Source organism: Taudactylus pleione, unplaced genomic scaffold, assembly GCF_031769625.1.
Source record: "Taudactylus pleione unplaced genomic scaffold, aTauple2 ptg000217l, whole genome shotgun sequence".
NCBI classification, from domain to species: Eukaryota; Metazoa; Chordata; class Amphibia; order Anura; family Myobatrachidae; genus Taudactylus; species Taudactylus pleione.
The window spans coordinates 823,754-841,200 of record NW_028284619.1 but is presented as its reverse complement, the minus strand read 5'-3'; the positions used below and the strand labels follow the sequence as shown (position 1 = coordinate 841,200).

Below are 17,447 nucleotides of genomic sequence, written 5' to 3'. Positions count from 1 at the left end.
TCTAAATCCATAATTCAGACTCAGGCGATAAAGGGGACGATGCAGAGTTAAATGTATGCCTGTTTGCGAAGGGTATCTTGCATGCAGAATATAGGTGCACATGTGATAACCCTGGCCCTAATAATAGCCAAGGCAGACTGTAAAATGGTAGACTGCCACTAGGTAGAGCCGCAGAGTGCCAGAAAGGAATTTGTGGTGTGCACATGTGCAGTGGATGCTGAGGAGCGGAGCTAGATAAAGAGGTGAGGTGGCTCAGAAACAAGACTGGGCAAATGATGATGCTGAGATGGTGCCAGAGTCACTGAATACAAGCTGATAGAGTGCTAGGGACTGCAGCAGAAGCGCCAGCAGTGTGTCTGAGAAATCTGGAGAAGCAGAGTGTCAGCACTGGGAGCCACAGCATAGATCCATGGAGGCTGTGTGAGTTAAACTGATAAAGTTATATGTCCCTACGGAGAGTGTATTGTAATATTGAGTAATATATACTAACAGAGTGGTATATGTGGTGATTGAGCTACCATTGAATCAGTTGACCGAGTCTATTAGTATAAAGAGAAATAAAGCCATTATGTGAGAAATTTTGATATAAGGGGTGATTAAGAGTGCACTTGGGACTGAGCTACTGATATTATTAAGTGCTAAAGATAACTGTGCTACTAAAGTGGAACTGTTTTCATTGAGCTTTGTAATTGAAAGGTGGAAGCTATTATTCTGTGGAATCAAGAAAGACCAGCATTAGATGTTAATTATGTTACCTTTGCCTATTGTGGATTACAAGTGATTGCATGTAATAAGACAGTGACCACCTAGCAAGAGAGTACTCCAACAAAAGACTACAGTATATGTTCTCTTTAAAGAAATAGACTGATCAGTCTGGGGTTTTGCTAGTCTGCTGAGTAATAATCTGTTTAGCTACAATCTGCATTTATGCTTAATGAGAAGGTTATTGTGTTTTTAGAGTATAGTGTATTGAAATAATAATTTTTTTTTTTTTTCAGAATTATAGAGATGCTGCAACAGTTAGGATAAAGAAGCCTTTCAGGGCCTTATTTATCAACATGTTTCATCAATCACAACGAATGATAAAACTCATTGCGTATAATAACGGAGCTCCAGCCAATGAGCTCCCAACTGTCATTTGTTTGAAAAATAACAGTTGGAAGCTGATCGGCTTGAGCACCATTTATCATACACAACAAGTTTTACCACTCATGAATGATTGATAAATGAGGCCCAAACTCTCTAGAATGATGTATCATCCACATCAATGTTGGTGGCTAGCATTCTTTAGAAGCATTTTACTGTCATTTACTCTTAAAGTCAGAAGACAAGCAGCCCTCAATACTATGTCTAGTGTGTTCCGACCTCGAGCGACGGCACAACAGCGGGGGCCATGCTGCATTCAGCAGCATGGCCCCCGCTGACAATATCATCCGTCAAACCTGCATGCAGGTCAATGTTGCAGGAGCGCGCATCGCCAGCGACATAGCGAGTACACACTGGCCATTGTACCCGATATGTTGTCCGTTCCGCTAGATCAGACGACATATCGTCTAGTGTGTGCCCGGTGTTACACTTAATGTTTAGGCATTGGATAGACTAACAAATGGCTGAGCAATGTTCTGTGCCTCTGTGTCAGGAGGTACTGTCCATTTGTTTATGATTTAAATCTGCTTACCGAGTGCCACTTAAGGCTGCCAAATCAATCTAATAAAACTGCAAAAGCTCAATATTTTGCAAATTGCAAAACATTATGCCGGAACAAGAGGATTTCTATCACTTATTCAAATTGAAAATTCTCTGGGCTGGGATTTTCTTCTCTATTTATTTTCTTAACCTCCTTCATCTAGCGTTTATTTTGGCTTATAGAGCAAAACTTGCAGGTGGGAACACAGACCTTAATGTAAAATGCTGAATGCAATGAACTATTATTGTATTGTTTCCTGTTTATTTATCTAACAATGTTCATTGTCTAAATTACTTGGACAAAAATCATAATTTTTTACTGAAGAAAAGGACAATATTGTCTTATATAGTAAGGGGGGGGATATACTGTATTTAGAGATTGTTTTCATTGCATTTATCCTTGATGACGTTTTTAGTCTACGACATCCCATTCCCCAACTGTGAAAGCTGATGAGATTCCTCTAATACTTTGACAAGGTATCCCCCTCTGACTGGCCTAATGGTTTTATTTTCCTCAAGTTATTTGGTTCACGTTTTAGATTCCCTGAGTAAGAGTCACATCCACCCATCCCAGACACTGATAAAAAGAAATAGGCTTACAGTATATCCAACATGTTGAGATTTCTTGATAAAGCCGCGGTGAAACGCATGTAGTGAGCCTTCGGTTAAGGATTACTTTTTTGCGCACGGAGGACCTCTACACCATGAACCCCAGTCCAGACGGGAAGTTCTCTATCATGTACTTTTTCTTATTTCAGCTGTTCCTTTATCAGCTGCTCTCCTAAGATACTGTCCTGCACTGCTTGGAGAAACAATTAGCCGTGCTGCAGTATTACGGTGGTAGAAGCACTTCAAAGAGGGTAATACGCGAGTGACTGATGAATGTGCGTTCTGGGAGACCATCCACCGCGGTTACAGATGTCAACATTGCCAAAGCTGTATAGATGTTGCAAAATGACAGAAGGGTAACTTTACACAAACTTTCGGCTTCATTTGGCATCTCATTCCAACGGGTTCAGCATATTGTGACAAAGGAACTGAAAATGCTTCACGTGTCTGCCAGGTGGGTACCCAGATATATCACAGAAGAGCAGATGGGACGAGGAGTTGAATCGTGCAAGAACACAAATCAAATGTCAAAGAGGATACCCGATTTCTTGACATCGATTGTGACGTTTGATGAATCGTTGATTCGTTATTATTATTCGAATCCTAACAGTCCAGTGTATGGCAACACACAAATTCGCCTCCGCCCAAAAAATCCTGTGTGATTCCTTCGGCGTATAAAGTCACGCTTCTGCTGTTCTTTGATGCACACGGTATGATCCTATAGCACTGGGTTCCCTGTGGACAGACAATTAATGGTGACTACTATGCAAACATCTTGAAAACCCATTTGCATGGAGCCACAAGGAAGAAAATACCACATTTGCTGAAGAAACAGTGGTTTTTACTCCAAGACAAAGCCTGGCCACATGTTGCTGCTGTTGCATTGCCAGCACTGACTGAAATTAATGGGACAGCACTGGAACACCCTCCATATAGCCCGGACCTAGCGCCCTGTGATTTCTGGGCATTGCCAACACTGAATAAACAACTACGTGGAAAGAAGTTCTCAACAGATGATGAAGTGAAAAATGCCACAGCTGCAACACTAAGGGATCTATTTACTAAGCAGTGTTAGGAGATCAAGTAAACGGTGATAAGGTACCAGCCAATCAGCTCCTAACTGCCATTTTTCATACACAGTCTGTGACATGGCAGTTAGGAGCTGATTGGCTGGTACCTTATCACAGTTCACTTTATCTCCTAACACAGCTTAGTAAATAGACCCCTAAAAGTGATGTCACAGAACAGCCTACTGCAGATCTTTGAATCGTTGTTGAACCTCTGCAAAAAAATGTATTGAATGTGAAGGACGCTACTTTGAAAAAGAAAAATGTTTCAGATCCTGTGCAGTCATCTGATTCTGAATAAAAAAATCAGTCTCATTACTTTTCAGTCAGCCCTGATATATAATTAGGCTTTACTAGGGACACCTCAGCTGCCTGTTATATATCTGGACAGTTAGTTTTCTCTCCCCCATTCCCCAACATGGAGCAACCTGACAATATCGTCAGGTTGGCCTGCATGTTTACTTGATAAACGATAATGACGAATGACCCACGGGAACGTGCGTCGTCGTTATCGTTCATCGTTTTGATGTTAAAAATGTACGATAAAGTTGACGACTGAACGATAACGATATCGTTATCGTTCAGTTGTCCACTTTAATCGCCCAGTGTGTACGCACCTTCACATGTGTCCTCATCTTACAATGACAAGAGAAGCAATGACTGGCAGTCAGGGGGGTTTATTAAGAGAGTAGGGAGGACAATGAAGTTCATGCCGCCAATTAAACTGAGAGGTCCTGGAAAAAGAGGTGTGGTATTGTGATTATGTGGGTGTGGTTTACTCAGGACTAAATGCCATGTGGACTAATTTGGGTGCGATTTGTGTGGATCTAGGAGCACTATGGTCAGATGATGGGTGGGGTTTATTCGTGTTGGTCTTTTGCTTTTTGTAATGTTGGGAGGTAGGACAAAGACACCCCCTCTTACTAACCCATAGATTCGGTCCTAAGACAGAAGTGCATTATGCAAATTAATTTAACCCCCTGAACCTGCCAAATTCTGATGTATTATATGAAAAAATATTGAATATTATGTTATATAAAGTAATGACATCCACTGAATCAGTTACTACTGATAAAAAATCTGCCTCCCACCTGAAAATACTGCAAAGTTACCTAATTTTTTTAAAGTCCGTTCTGGGAAATGCCTTAGGGGAGGTTCAGGTGGGAGGCCATGGCATGGCGATGTGCAGTGGGACCAAGGTCTTTCTGTGATTAACTACAAGCTCTGTCATTCAGCCCCTGGACTGTGGGTGGGACCAGGAGACTGGTCTACTCTACTGGGAGTGTAGACAAGCACAGGATGGAATAGCCTAGTTATATGCATTCTTTTAGTCAATTACTGTAAACATATTTTTCTGTATCTTTGTTTTTCAGGTCGTTTGTGATTCAGCAGATCCCGAGCAGCAATCTCTTCATGGTTGTGGTTGACAACGTCTGCAGCTGTAGCTCTGTGGCCCCAATCACTATGACCCCTATTGAAATTAGATATATCCTTTATTCTGAGAGCTGCAGGATCTCCTCCGACCATGAGTCAGATGGAGACTGAGTATTGTTCTGTCTGTAAATAGGGGAAGACTTCTCTGATTGGATGATGTAGAGATACAGCCACTCAATCAGTTATATAGCTTTTTAATAAAAATTTAATATTACATACAATATCCTATATTTCATAATAATTAAGTAATTTGTGATGCAAAGTTTTATATGATAAACTAAATACAGTTCACTCCTCTAAAATAGATTTGAGCCAGCTGCAAAACAAACACAATCCTCAATCAATAGCAGTGTTAAGGGTATATTACTATTATTAGTATTTTAGATGTTGGTGTTTATATATTTTGGAGACATCGGAGACCAGGATGCGGTAGATTGACCTACTTACCTTTGTGGAGATATGAAAGACCAGGATGCTGGAGGGGGATCTGATTACCTTAATAGCAATATCAGAGACCAGGATGCCATGGGGTGATCTGCTTACCTTAATAGCAATATCAGAGACCAGGATGCCATGGGGTGATCTGCTTACCTAAATAGCAATATCAAAGACCAGGATGCCCAGGGGTGATCTGCTTAACCTAGGGCCTGATTCAGCATGGATCGCTATTGCAATGCAGCTGCGTTTCTCCAACCACTAAACCCGTCACCACCCCCAAATGCTGACCTCTCGTCACTCACTCTGAGATGGCTTTGTATCGACGTGCGTGATCTCAGTGCCATCGCAATGTTAACCTGCACAACTGCACTGCGGTGCATATGCATGCGCAACATGCACCATCGGCCGATCTGCGTGCGTAATTGCGATTCGAGAAGAATCAGGCCCTTAGTGGAGATATGAGAGACCAGGATGCAGGAGGGTGACCTGCTTACCTTAGTGGAGAAGTCAGAAACCAGGATGTGGGAGGGTGACCTGCTTACCTTAGTGGAGATATCAGATACCAGGATGTGGGAGGGTGACCTGCTTACCTTAGTGGAGATATGAGAAACCAGGTTGCAGGAGGGTGACTTGCTTACCTTAGTGGAGAAATCAGAGACCAGGATGCGGGAGGGTGACCTACTTACCTTAGTGGAGATATGAGACACAAGGATGTGGGAGGGTGTCCTGCTTACCTTAGTGGAGAAATCAGAGACCAGGATGCGTGAGGGTGCCCTGCTTACCTTAGTGGGGAAATCAGAGACCAATATGCAGGAGGGTGACCTGCTTACCTTAGTATAGGTATCAGAGACCAGGATGCGTGAGAGTGACCTGCTTACCTTAGTGGAGATATGAGAGACCAGGTTGCGGGAGGGTGACCTGCTTACCATAGTGGAGAAGTCAGAGACCAGGATGTGGGAGGGTGACCTGCTTACCTTAGTGGATAAATCAGAGACCAAGATGCAGGAGGGTGACCTGCATCCTTTAGTGGAGATATCAGAGACCAGAATGTAGGAGGGTGACCTCCTAACCTTTGTAGAGATATCTGAGACAGAATGCAGGAGGGTGACCTTAGTGGAGATATCAGAGACCAGGTTGTTGGGGGCTGACTAGCTAACCTTAGTAGAGATATCAGAGACCAGGATGCAAGAGGGTGACCTGCTTACCTTAGTGGAGATATCAGAGACCAGAATGCGAGAGGGTGACCTGTTTACCTTAGTGGAGATATCAGAGACCAGGATGTGGGAGGGTGACCTGCTTACCTTAGTGGAGATATCAGAGACCAGGATGTTGGGGGATGACCTACTTACCTTAATGGAGATTTCAGAGACCAAGATGTGGGAGGATAACCTGCTTCCCTTAGTGGAGATATCAGAGACCAGGATGCATGATTGTGACCTACTTACCTTAGTGGAGATATGAGATACCAGGTTGCGGGAGAGTGACCTGCTTACTTTAGTGGAGAAGTCAGAGACCAGGATGCGGGAGGGTGACCTGCTTACCTTAGTGGATAAATCAGAGACCAGGATGCAGGAGAGTGACCTGCTTACCTTAATGGAGATTTCAGAGACCAAGATGTGGGAGGATAACCTGCTTCCCTTAGTGGAGATATCAGAGACCAGGATGTAGGAGGGTGACCTGCTAACCTTTGTAGAGATATATGAGACCAGAATGCAGGAGGGTGACCTACTTACCTTAGTAGAGATATCAGAGACCAGGTTGTGGGGGGATGACCTGCTAACCTTAGTAGAGATATCAGAGACCAGGATGCGAGAGGGTGACCTGCTTACCTTAGTGGAGATATCAGAGACCAGAATGCGAGAGGGTGACCTGCTTACCTTAGTTGAGATATCAGAGAGCAGGATGTGGGAGGGTGACCTACTTACCTTAGTGGAGATATCAGTGACCAGGATGTTGGGTGATGACCTGCTTACCTTAGTGTAGATATCAGAGACCAGGATGCATGATTGTGACCTACTTACATTAGTGGAGATATGAGAGACCAGGATGTGTGAGGGTGAGCTACTTACCTTAGTGAAGATATGAGAGAAATGGAGACAGGGTGGTGACCTGCTTACCTTAATGGAGATATCAGAGGCCAGTATACGTGAGTGTGACCTACTTACAGGTACCTTTGTGGAGATATCAGAGTGCAGGATGCGTGAGTGTGACCTGCTTACCTTAATGTAGCTATTAGAGACCAGGATGCAGGAGGGTGATCTGCTAACATTCGTGGAGATATCAGATACCAGTATGCAGGAGGGTGATCTGCTTACATTAATGGAGACATCATAGTCCAGGATATGGGAGGGTGACCTGTTTACCTTAGTGAAGATATGGTTTTGCGGGAGGCTGACCTACGTACCTTGGTGGAGATATGAGGATGCGGGAGGCTGACCTACTTACCTTGGTGGAGATATCAGAGTCCAGGAATGTGGAGGGTGACCTGCTTACCTTATTGGATATATGAGAGAAATGGATGCAGATATGTGACCTGCTTTCCTTGCTGTAGATATGAGAGACCAGGATGCAGGAGGATGACCTGCTTACCTTGTTGGAGACGTGTATTGTGTACAAAACTAAGAATCATTACATGGATATTTAATATTATATTTTCATTGGGGCATACTGGCTATTAAACATATATTGGCATAATTAAACATATTTGCAAACAGCATATTTAAAAACAGTCTCTAATAAGATATTTATTGATTATAATTTTGATTATAATTTTGTTTATTTCTGTCATATAGATAAAATGGGTTGGGTATAGGATCCCGGCAGTCGGGATGCCGATAGGTAAGAATACCGCGGCATCCCGACAGGCAGAATCCTGACACTATTAAGTAAGTATCCTACCACTAACCCTCCCTCTCCAGTGCCTGAACCTAACCTCCCCCCTAGTGTCTAAACCTAACCTCCCCCTACCTGCACCCTAAACCTAACCCTCCCCCTTAGTGTCTAACTTCAACTCTCCCCCTAGTGCCTAACCCTCCACTAACCCCTGATACTTACCCTCTGAATGCCGGCGATCAGGATTCCGGTGCCAGTATATAGACCATTGGCACAAATCTACACTCATTGTCTGCTGGAAGGGGTTAAAAGTATTTATTAGTGGTGAGGTGCATGTAAATGTGGCAGGGGTAACTTGAAATTCACAGGATGGTAAAAAATCCACAACAAAGTCCAACCTACTTCTGCATTTGCCCATTCTGTTTATTCATTCACATGCATACCTCCCAACTGTCCCACATTCAGCGGGACAGTCCTGTTTTATTGGGACTGTCCCGCCCGGGGCCGCAGTGTCCCGTGGTGGGGGGGAAGTTGGGGGAAGCATACACCGCTACTCTGCATAGCAGAGCTGCGGGTATGCAGAGTGAGAATAGATGCTGTGCGTATTCAAAGTATGGGAGGAAGCCTGGGGGCAGCCCAGCATCTCGGAGATGCTGGGCATGGCCCTTAGTGATGAAAACGGGGCGTGTTGCTAGGCCACGCCCCTTTTGTGATAGGTCACACCCCCTTTTCGGGAGTGTCCCGATCAGCCTTCCTCAAAGGTGCAGTGATGCAAATCCCAGCATTGTACAGCAGAGGGTGGGGCAGCAGTAATGCAAATCCCAGCATTGTACAGCAGAGGGTGGGGCAGCAGTGATGTAGATCACTGCATTATACAGCAGGGGTTTTGACAGCAGTGATGCAGATCATAGCATTATACATCAGGGGGCAGGGAACAGTGATGCAAATCCCAGCATTATATAGCAGGAGGCGTGGCAGCAGTGATGCAAATCCCAGCATTGTACAGCAGGAGGCGTGGCAGCAGTGATGCAAATCCCAGCATTGTACAGCAGGGGGCACAGAGCAGTGATGCAAATCCCAGCATTATATAGCAGGAGGCATGGCAGCAGTGATGCAGATCATAGCATTATACATCAGGGGGCAGGGAACAGTGATGCAAATCCCAGCATTATATAGCAGGAGGCATGGCAGCAGTGACGCAAATCCCAGCATTGTACAGCATGGGCATGGATATAGTGATGCAGTTCGCTGCGCAGTTCCGCCACCTCGATATTACTTTCTGGGAATTCCCAGAGAGTACAGTATATAAAAAGTTGACAAGTGTACATTGCGGTTGTCTTTATTACACATGTCACTTTTGTGTGTTTGAAGCGTTTTATTACATTTGTTGAATCGCACCTAGAAATCAGCTTTCCCACAGAAGTGCAGTGTTACATATACAGTCATGGCCAAACGTTTTGAGAATGACACAAGTATTGGTTTTCACAAAGTCTGCCGCTTCAGCGTTTTTTAGACCTTTTTGTCAGATGTTACTTTGGTATACTGACGTAAAATTACAAGCATTTCATAAGTGTCAGAGGCTTTTATTGACAATTACCGTACATTAAGTTTATGCAAAGAGTCAATATTTGCAGTGTTGACCCTTCTTTTTCAAGAGCTCTGCAGTTCGCCCTGGCATGCTGTCCATCAACTTCTGGGCCACATACTGACTGATGGCCGCCCATTCTTACCTAATCAATGCTTGGCGTTTGTCAGAATTTGTGGGTTTTTGTTTGTCCACCCGCCTCTTGAGGATTGACCACAAGTTCTCAATGGGATTAAGGTTTGGAGAATTTCCTGGCCATGGACCCAAAATTTCGATGTTCTGTTTCCCGAGCCACTTAGTTATCACTTTTGCCTTATGGCAAGGTGCTCCATCATGCTGGAAAAGGCATTGTTCGTCACCAAACTGTTCTTGGATGGTTGGGAGAAGTTGCTCTTGGAGGATGTTTTGATACCATTCTTTATTCATGGCTGTGTTCTTAGACAAAATTGTGATTGAGCCCACTCCCTCCCTGAGAAGCAACCCCACACATGAATGGTCTCAGGATGCTTTACTGTCGGCATGACACAGGACTGATGTTAGCGCTCACCTTTCCTTCTCCAGACAATCATTTTTGCAGATGCCTCAAACAATCTGTATTCATCAGAGAAAATAACTTTACCGCAGTCCTCAGCAGTCCAATCCCTGTACCTTTTGCAGAATATCAGTCTGTCCCTGATGTTTTTCCTGGAGAGAAGTGGCTTCTTTGCTGCCCTTATTGACACCAGGCCATTCTCCAAAAGTCTTTGCTTCACTGTGCGTGAAGGTGCACTCACACCTGTCTGCTGCCATTCCTGAGCAAGCTCTGCACTGGTGGTGCCCCGATCCCACAGCTGAATCAACTTTAAGAGACGGTCCTGTCGCATGCTGGACGTTCTTGGGTGCCCTGAAGCCTTCTTCACAACTATTGAACCTCTCTCCTTGACGTTCTTAATGAGCTCATAAATGGTTGATTTAGGTGCAATCTTACTAGCAGCAATAATCTTGCCTGTGAAGCCCTTTTTGTGCAAAGCAATGATAATTGCACGTGTTTCCTTGCAGATAACTATGGTTAACAGAGGAAGAACAATGATTTCAAGCTCCACCCTCCTTTTAAAGCTTCCAGTCTGTTATTCTAATTCAATCAGTATGACAGAGTGATCTCCAGCATTGTCCTCGTCAACACTGTCACCTGTGTTAAACGAGAGAATCACTGACATGATGTCAGCTGGTCCTTTTGTGGCAGGGCTGAAATGCCATGGAAATGTTATTTTTGGGATTAAGGGGCTCATTCAGACCCATTCGAAAGCAGCCGCTCGCTCATACACAGCTGATGGTAAGCGACCGCGCATGCGCACGCTTCGTTCTGTGCTTGTGCGAACTAATCCGCTCGCTCGCCCAGCAAAGACAGTCCAGTGTAATGAGTGACAGGAGAGGCTGTTTGTGGGCGGTAACAGGGGCAGGACACAACGGGGGAGTGGAGGTGCGAACGCAGTCGTGCCTGATTGTTTCAACGACGTTTCATAGGCGTGCATAATTAACAGCCAGCGTATTAGTACACGTCACATGCCTGTTTTGTACACAGAAGTCCTCGCAGTGCTTGCAGTAAGGTAAGGCAACCACAAGCGTTGCGATACCTCGATCCCTTCCGATGGTCCTCAATGAACCAATGTTTTACTACACTTCCTGGAGATGACGTGCACTAGTGGGCGTCTCTACATACGCTAATGGGCATCTATAGACACAAAGTGATCGCTCTCCAAGTCAAAGTGGGTGTGCTTATGCCTCTCCGAGAGAGCGCCTGCCATGCCGTCACTTAGTCGAATTTGCATACGCTGGGGGCGATCGATTGCATCTAGCAAGCGGCTCTGAATGAGCTCCTAAGTTCATTGTCATGGCAAAGAGGGACTTTGCAATTAATTGCTATTCATCTGTTCACTCTTCATGACATTTTGGAGTATATGCAAATTGCCATAATAAAAACTGAAGCAGCAGACTTTGTGAAAACCAATACTTATGTCATTCTCAAAACTTTTGGCCATGGCTGTAGATATGAGACCAAGTCAAGTTCGTTAGCAGAGAGAAAAACATTGTACTCCCTCTTGCACACCAGGGAACGCCATATAACCATGGTATCTACCCTTTATCCCAATTGCACAGCTCATATTTAGCAAGGAATACTTCCCCTTATTGGCCAACTCCTTCTTTTGACCGTAACAAACCTTTGCACCCTTCTCAAATGAAGCACTGTACAGAGGGCCGTGCCATCAGTGCTGCCTATCAGAGAACAAGGCAGAGGCACTGGCATGGCTGTGCCCTGACATCACCTATGTCCTTCTTGTGTGGTGCCTTAAGTGTTGATCATCTGCTAGAGGAGGGAGCTCCCGAGTCCCATTGCCCAGCTTATTATATTCTTCTTTCACATTTGTCATATTAAATAGTGACCAACTGACCCTTTAATAGAGCCAGCTGTCATAGGGACAAATAAGTGCAGAAAATGTGCCTCTATACAAAACAAAGCTCGGCTAGTACAGTATGTATGTGCAATTGTGTTACTCTGTAATCAGGCTGCTTCGCTTTATAAGCAAATTGTGTCTCAATAACAATCTATCCAGTGTTTATCTGACAGGTGCTTTTTATATAAGAGTTGCTGACCTTATTACATTGGACAGGTGTCAACACCACAAAACCACGTTTTACACTGGCAGTGAAGTTATGGAGGTCAGCGGAGGCTAAGCAGTAAAGTAACACTCAGGCTGAGCTATTACTCTTCCGTTCAAGGATTAGAACAGAAAGGCAGGATAATTTCAGGACACTTTCACAGCTGCCAATGGTTGTGGAGATTAGTGTTTAAGGCAACTAGTTATTCTAGATCAAGTAGTTTAATATTTTATTCCCAGAGCTGAAAAACCTTAAGCCATAAAGACTTACTGCTGATGTGAATGTGGCCCGACCAACTCCACCTAAACCTGACAATTCAGTTTTGTGTGATAGTTTCTAAATAAAACCTTGTCCCAAAAGCTTACTTTCCTGAGGTCTGGTAAGGCTAGGCATCTTATCATTCCTTGCTCCTGATGACCAAGCCTCTTTTTTTCAGAAAGAGACTTATACCCCTTTTACACCAGAGCAAAAAAACCTGGGTTTTTGCTGGGTCTACCCGGGTCGCAGCTCAGTGTAAAAGGGCCCCTGAAAAATAACCTGGGTCAAGTGACCCTGCAATCCAACCCAGGTAGTTACCAGGGTTGGACCCAGGATGGACCTGGGTAATGGTGCAGTGTAAACGGTGCAACCCGGGTTATCTGACCTGGGTCATGCCTAAAATGAGCTGATTGGTGGTTGTGGGGCATTCACCTCCCACTTTTTATGACCTCACAGGTTTAGCAGGGCAGTCCTGAGTTCAGTGTGAACAGGGCTGACCTGGGAGTAACCCAGATCGAAGCTGCAGTGTAAATGGGTCTGACCAGGGTTGGAACCATGTCCAAAAACCCGGGTCGGACCTGGGTTTTTGGTGGAAAAGAGGTATAAGAGGTCTATTTACTAATCAGTGTTAGGAGACAGAGTGAAAAGTGATAAGGTGCCAGCCAATCAGCTCCCAACTGTCATCTCACAGGCTGTGTTTGAAAAATGACAGTTGGGAGCTGATTGGCTGGCACCTTATCACTTTCTTATCACTTTTCACTCTGTCTCCTAACACTGCTTAGTAAATAGACCCCTAAAGTCGTGATGCAGAGCTGAACGTACGCCTGTTGGCGGAGCAAATCTTGCATATTTCTGCACGTGTTCCGGACCTGAGCATACAGATGTATGGGCAATGCAGAGTAATAGGCATTTTAATCAGCACTTTTGATGAAAGAGGCGTAACTAGGCTGTACCGGGGATTGCATATAGGTAAAGGTCAGTGAGGGTGAGTCTACGGGACTGCGGGACATGCATAGTTGGACGGAAGAGTAAAATTGTCCAAGTATACTGTATGACTGGTGCAACTGTGCACAGATGATGATGACGAAGAGCAAACCAAGAGTATACATAGGGGACGGGCAAACTACTAGATGCGTGCAGCTGTGCATACTCATGAGCAGGGTCCTTCGCCCCTTTGTTTGAATGTCTTAGCTATTGTATCTACCTTGCATCACCTGCTATATGTTTGTCATGTTTTCCCCACCACGTGGCGCTGCTTGGTGCTTCAGCTTCCCATCACAGGCATATCCATAAAGTGCCTGCACGCTGGCCACTGAGTACAATATACTCTCTTGTGTCTGCATTTCCCGGGAAAAGTTGCTGGATTATGCGCAGTAGTGGAAGCATCGGGAAACTGCTGCTGGCGCCATTTTCTCGGAGACGTGTAGTAGGCGCTGGCACATTGCCATAGTATTCATTGTGCGTGTGATGGCACGAGGAGGGGCCGCATGGTAACCGCACACATGCCTCCTCCTCCCATAGGATAACACTGATTTCCATTCTCGTTATATTGCAAGCCTTCATAGCTACAAGTACTAAAATGTGCCTTTTCCTAATTCCTTCATTACCGAGTGCCATACTGTACCTTATTCATGTGTTTATACATATTGTACTGTTCTGTATTCTGCTAAATATTTCTCCTTAACTCCACTGTACACAATGAATCCCTCAAATGTGAACGTTTAAAATCCCAAAAGATACGAAGACGACCAGAGTCTTGCCACGGATTTCACCCAGATGTAAGTCATGGATATCCTGTAATGTAATTGCTCGCTCTGATTTATATTTGTAAATATATTGTCACCAATTAATTACAGCCCTGAGCAACTAACACTATTGTGCACAGTTTCAAAATACTGGTATGGTATAAACAAGCAGTACATAAAGAACATTGGGGGGTATTTATCAAAGCTTGGAGAGAGATAAAGATGAGAGCAATAAAGTACCAACCAATCAGCTCCTGTCATTTTTTTAAACACAGCCTGTTAAGTGACAGGAGCTGATTGGTTGGTACTTTATTTCTCTCCACTTTATCTCTCTCCAAGCTTTGATAAATATATATACCCCACTTTAGTATAGGTTACATATAGAGGTGGCACTATTCACCTTTATATCTGCATTACGGTGATCACACATTTCTCTGATAGAGCTCACCCTGAAATGCTACATGCAGAATTCCTCCCATCAGTTCTGTTCCCCAAGATTCAACCCAGAACCCAAACTACAATACAGAACCCACACCACAATGCAGAACCCACACCACACACAATGCAGAACCCAAACTACAATGCAGAACCCACACCACAATGCAGAACCCAAACTACAATGCAGAACCGACACCACAATGCAGAACCCACACCACAATGCAGAACCCATACTACAATGCAGAATCCACACCACAATACAGAACCTACACCACAATGCAGAACCCAAACTACAATGCAGAACCCACACCACAATGCAGAACCCAAACTACAATGCAGAACCCAAACTACAATGAAGAACCCACACCACAATGCAGAACCCAAACTATAATGCAGAACCCACACCACAATGCAGAACCCAAACTACAATGCTGAACCCAAACTACAATGCAGAACCCACACCACAAAGCAGAACCCACACCACAATGTAGAATGAAATCCTAAAATAGGAGGCAGCAAAGAAACGCAGAACTGGAAGGTAGCACTTCTGCATCTACAAATTGTTTCAGCTGTGCAACAGAATGTTTAGAAGTGTGCTTATAATCACCAACCAATTCTGCGGCATCCTGTTGTAGAGTATCAGATAAATCAGAGATGATCAGATTAATGAGCTGCATTGTGATAAGACAGTCAGTGGCACTGTAGCTATTGTGAAACTGCAAATCCCAGTATGTTGTACTTGCTAAAGCTGGGTACACACTTTTACGATTGCAGCCTGATTGAGTAAAACTGTCCCGATCAGCGTTGCAGTCTGTCCCCAGTGTGTCCCCCTGTCAGTCGCGTACACACTGTGCAGACGTAGCACAGTGTGTACGGGCTTCTATGGGATCGGGAGGTCGAACCGACGAATATTAAACTGTACATAAGATGCAACCTCCCGATCCCGACCATTGCAGGGGTGTTAAAAGCCATTTTTCGGCTCCTGCATCGGGACAGGGTACACACCTATACAATCCAATGGCCGTTCTCTCGATTTTGGATGAATGGCCCTATGATTGTATAGGTGTGTACCCAGCTTTATACAGGTAGAGCAGCAAGATACTGCTGGAGAGCAGCAATTTCAATCCACTACTGTAAGTGAGAAAGGATATTCTGTCTTGCTCCACCTAGAATTTATTGCTGGCAACGCTTATACTGTAATGACACAGTCCTTGTTTCCAGAGCCAGATTAGGTAGGGGGGGGGGGGCACAGGGGCATAGTGCCCCGGGACTCCTCTTTCAGGTTCTCTCCTCTCCCCCAGCCGTAGCACACTGCTTCACTGTACAGTTCTGTACAATTTTCTAATGGCCTGATGAGAGGGTGTAGGCCAGACGAAAAGTGGGGACGGGCTGGATGACAAATGGGGGCAGGGCAGATGAAAAGTGGGGGCAGGACAGACGACAAGTGGGGAGAGGCCGACTGACGAGCGGGGGTGGTGCACACAAGAGGGGCAAGGCCAGATGAGTCGGGACGGAACCCCCTGCTTTAAGTGCCCCAAGCTAACGGGATTCCCTGCTTGTGTGCCCTGGACCAATAGTCCTTTTGCCCATTTATTAAAAAACCTTGCATGTAAATCCCTATTATTTTAGATCATTGAAACAGTCTCATTCTTTTTTTTCCTCTAGGAGAACGCCAGAGAATGCGGCGGAGCCTTCGGCCTCTCTTCCCAGCCCATAACAATGCTGCTATCTCTTCTAATGTTCTATATCTCAAGGTGACCCTGACTGCTGTGACACCATGGCATGCTACACACCTGGATAAACTGTGAACTAAGATGATTGGTGCAATATAGGAGAGACGGAATGTAGTCTAAACATCAGCATTTCATGACTTGGCATTGGTACGGAGAGCTCTAAAACTCTGATATCAGAACAAGATCATTCTTCTAAGTCCGCAAATCATGCAGCTGTGAAAGCCTCATTCAGTTATCACACTTCATTACAAAAGGACAGCAGACACTGGCGATCATCATTTTCAGCTTTGCCCCATCAAATAATTTAAAATGGTGTACTTTATAAATAAAGTATATTAAAATCATTATTTGGTTGCCTGTTTTTTTTACGTATCTACTTGTATACAAATATCATCAGGCTGGGACAGTCATATTGGAAATGGACCTTTATGGAGCCTAGTATGGAGTGAGATACTCTGATTCAGTTGTATATTAAAAAAGGACTATTTCCAGTCATTTTGTTATTGTGGGAAGGTTTATTTCAGTTAATCTGCCTGGATGTAATAACGGGAATGAAAAGTCGACATTCAGAAGGTCAACACCAGTATGTCGACAGTTTCTGAATGTCAACATGATCATTAGGTCGACAAACAATTTGTCAACATTCACGTATGTTGATATAGTTGAAATGTCAACAGGTTCATAATCTCAACATCAGAATGTCGACATACAGATTTTGCATATTTTAGCCTAAGCCTCAACGTGTACCCTAAATCTAACACACAAATGTATTGTCGACATTCAGACCAGATCTCGCAATAACAAGTAAACATGGACTTGATAAAAATGAATGAGCAGAACTTAAGGTGGCCATACACAGTGAGATTCAAAAGTTGGTCAGATCAATTGTACGATTTCCCTTGAAAATTCTTCCCTTCAGATACAGGATGATTTGTATTTAAAATGCAATTATTTCACATAAGACCATACGATTTGATCAATCACA

The 17,447-nt window shown here is 44.3% G+C and overlaps 1 protein-coding gene across 3 annotated transcripts in view; it reads left to right on the top strand.

The window, feature by feature from the left end:
* Window positions 1–16,806, top strand: part of CACNA2D3 (calcium voltage-gated channel auxiliary subunit alpha2delta 3) — a 1,120,348-nt gene extending 1,103,542 nt beyond the window's left edge. For all 3 annotated transcript variants that reach the window (XM_088478672.1, XM_088478674.1, XM_088478673.1), the window contains 3 exons: window positions 4,736–4,849; window positions 14,243–14,324; window positions 16,395–16,806. In XM_088478672.1, the coding sequence (XP_088334798.1) occupies window positions 4,736–4,849; window positions 14,243–14,324; window positions 16,395–16,487 (289 nt within the window). In that variant the 3' untranslated portion in view covers window positions 16,488–16,806. The remainder of the gene's footprint in view (window positions 1–4,735; window positions 4,850–14,242; window positions 14,325–16,394) is intronic.
* Window positions 16,807–17,447: the final 641 nt, after the last annotated feature.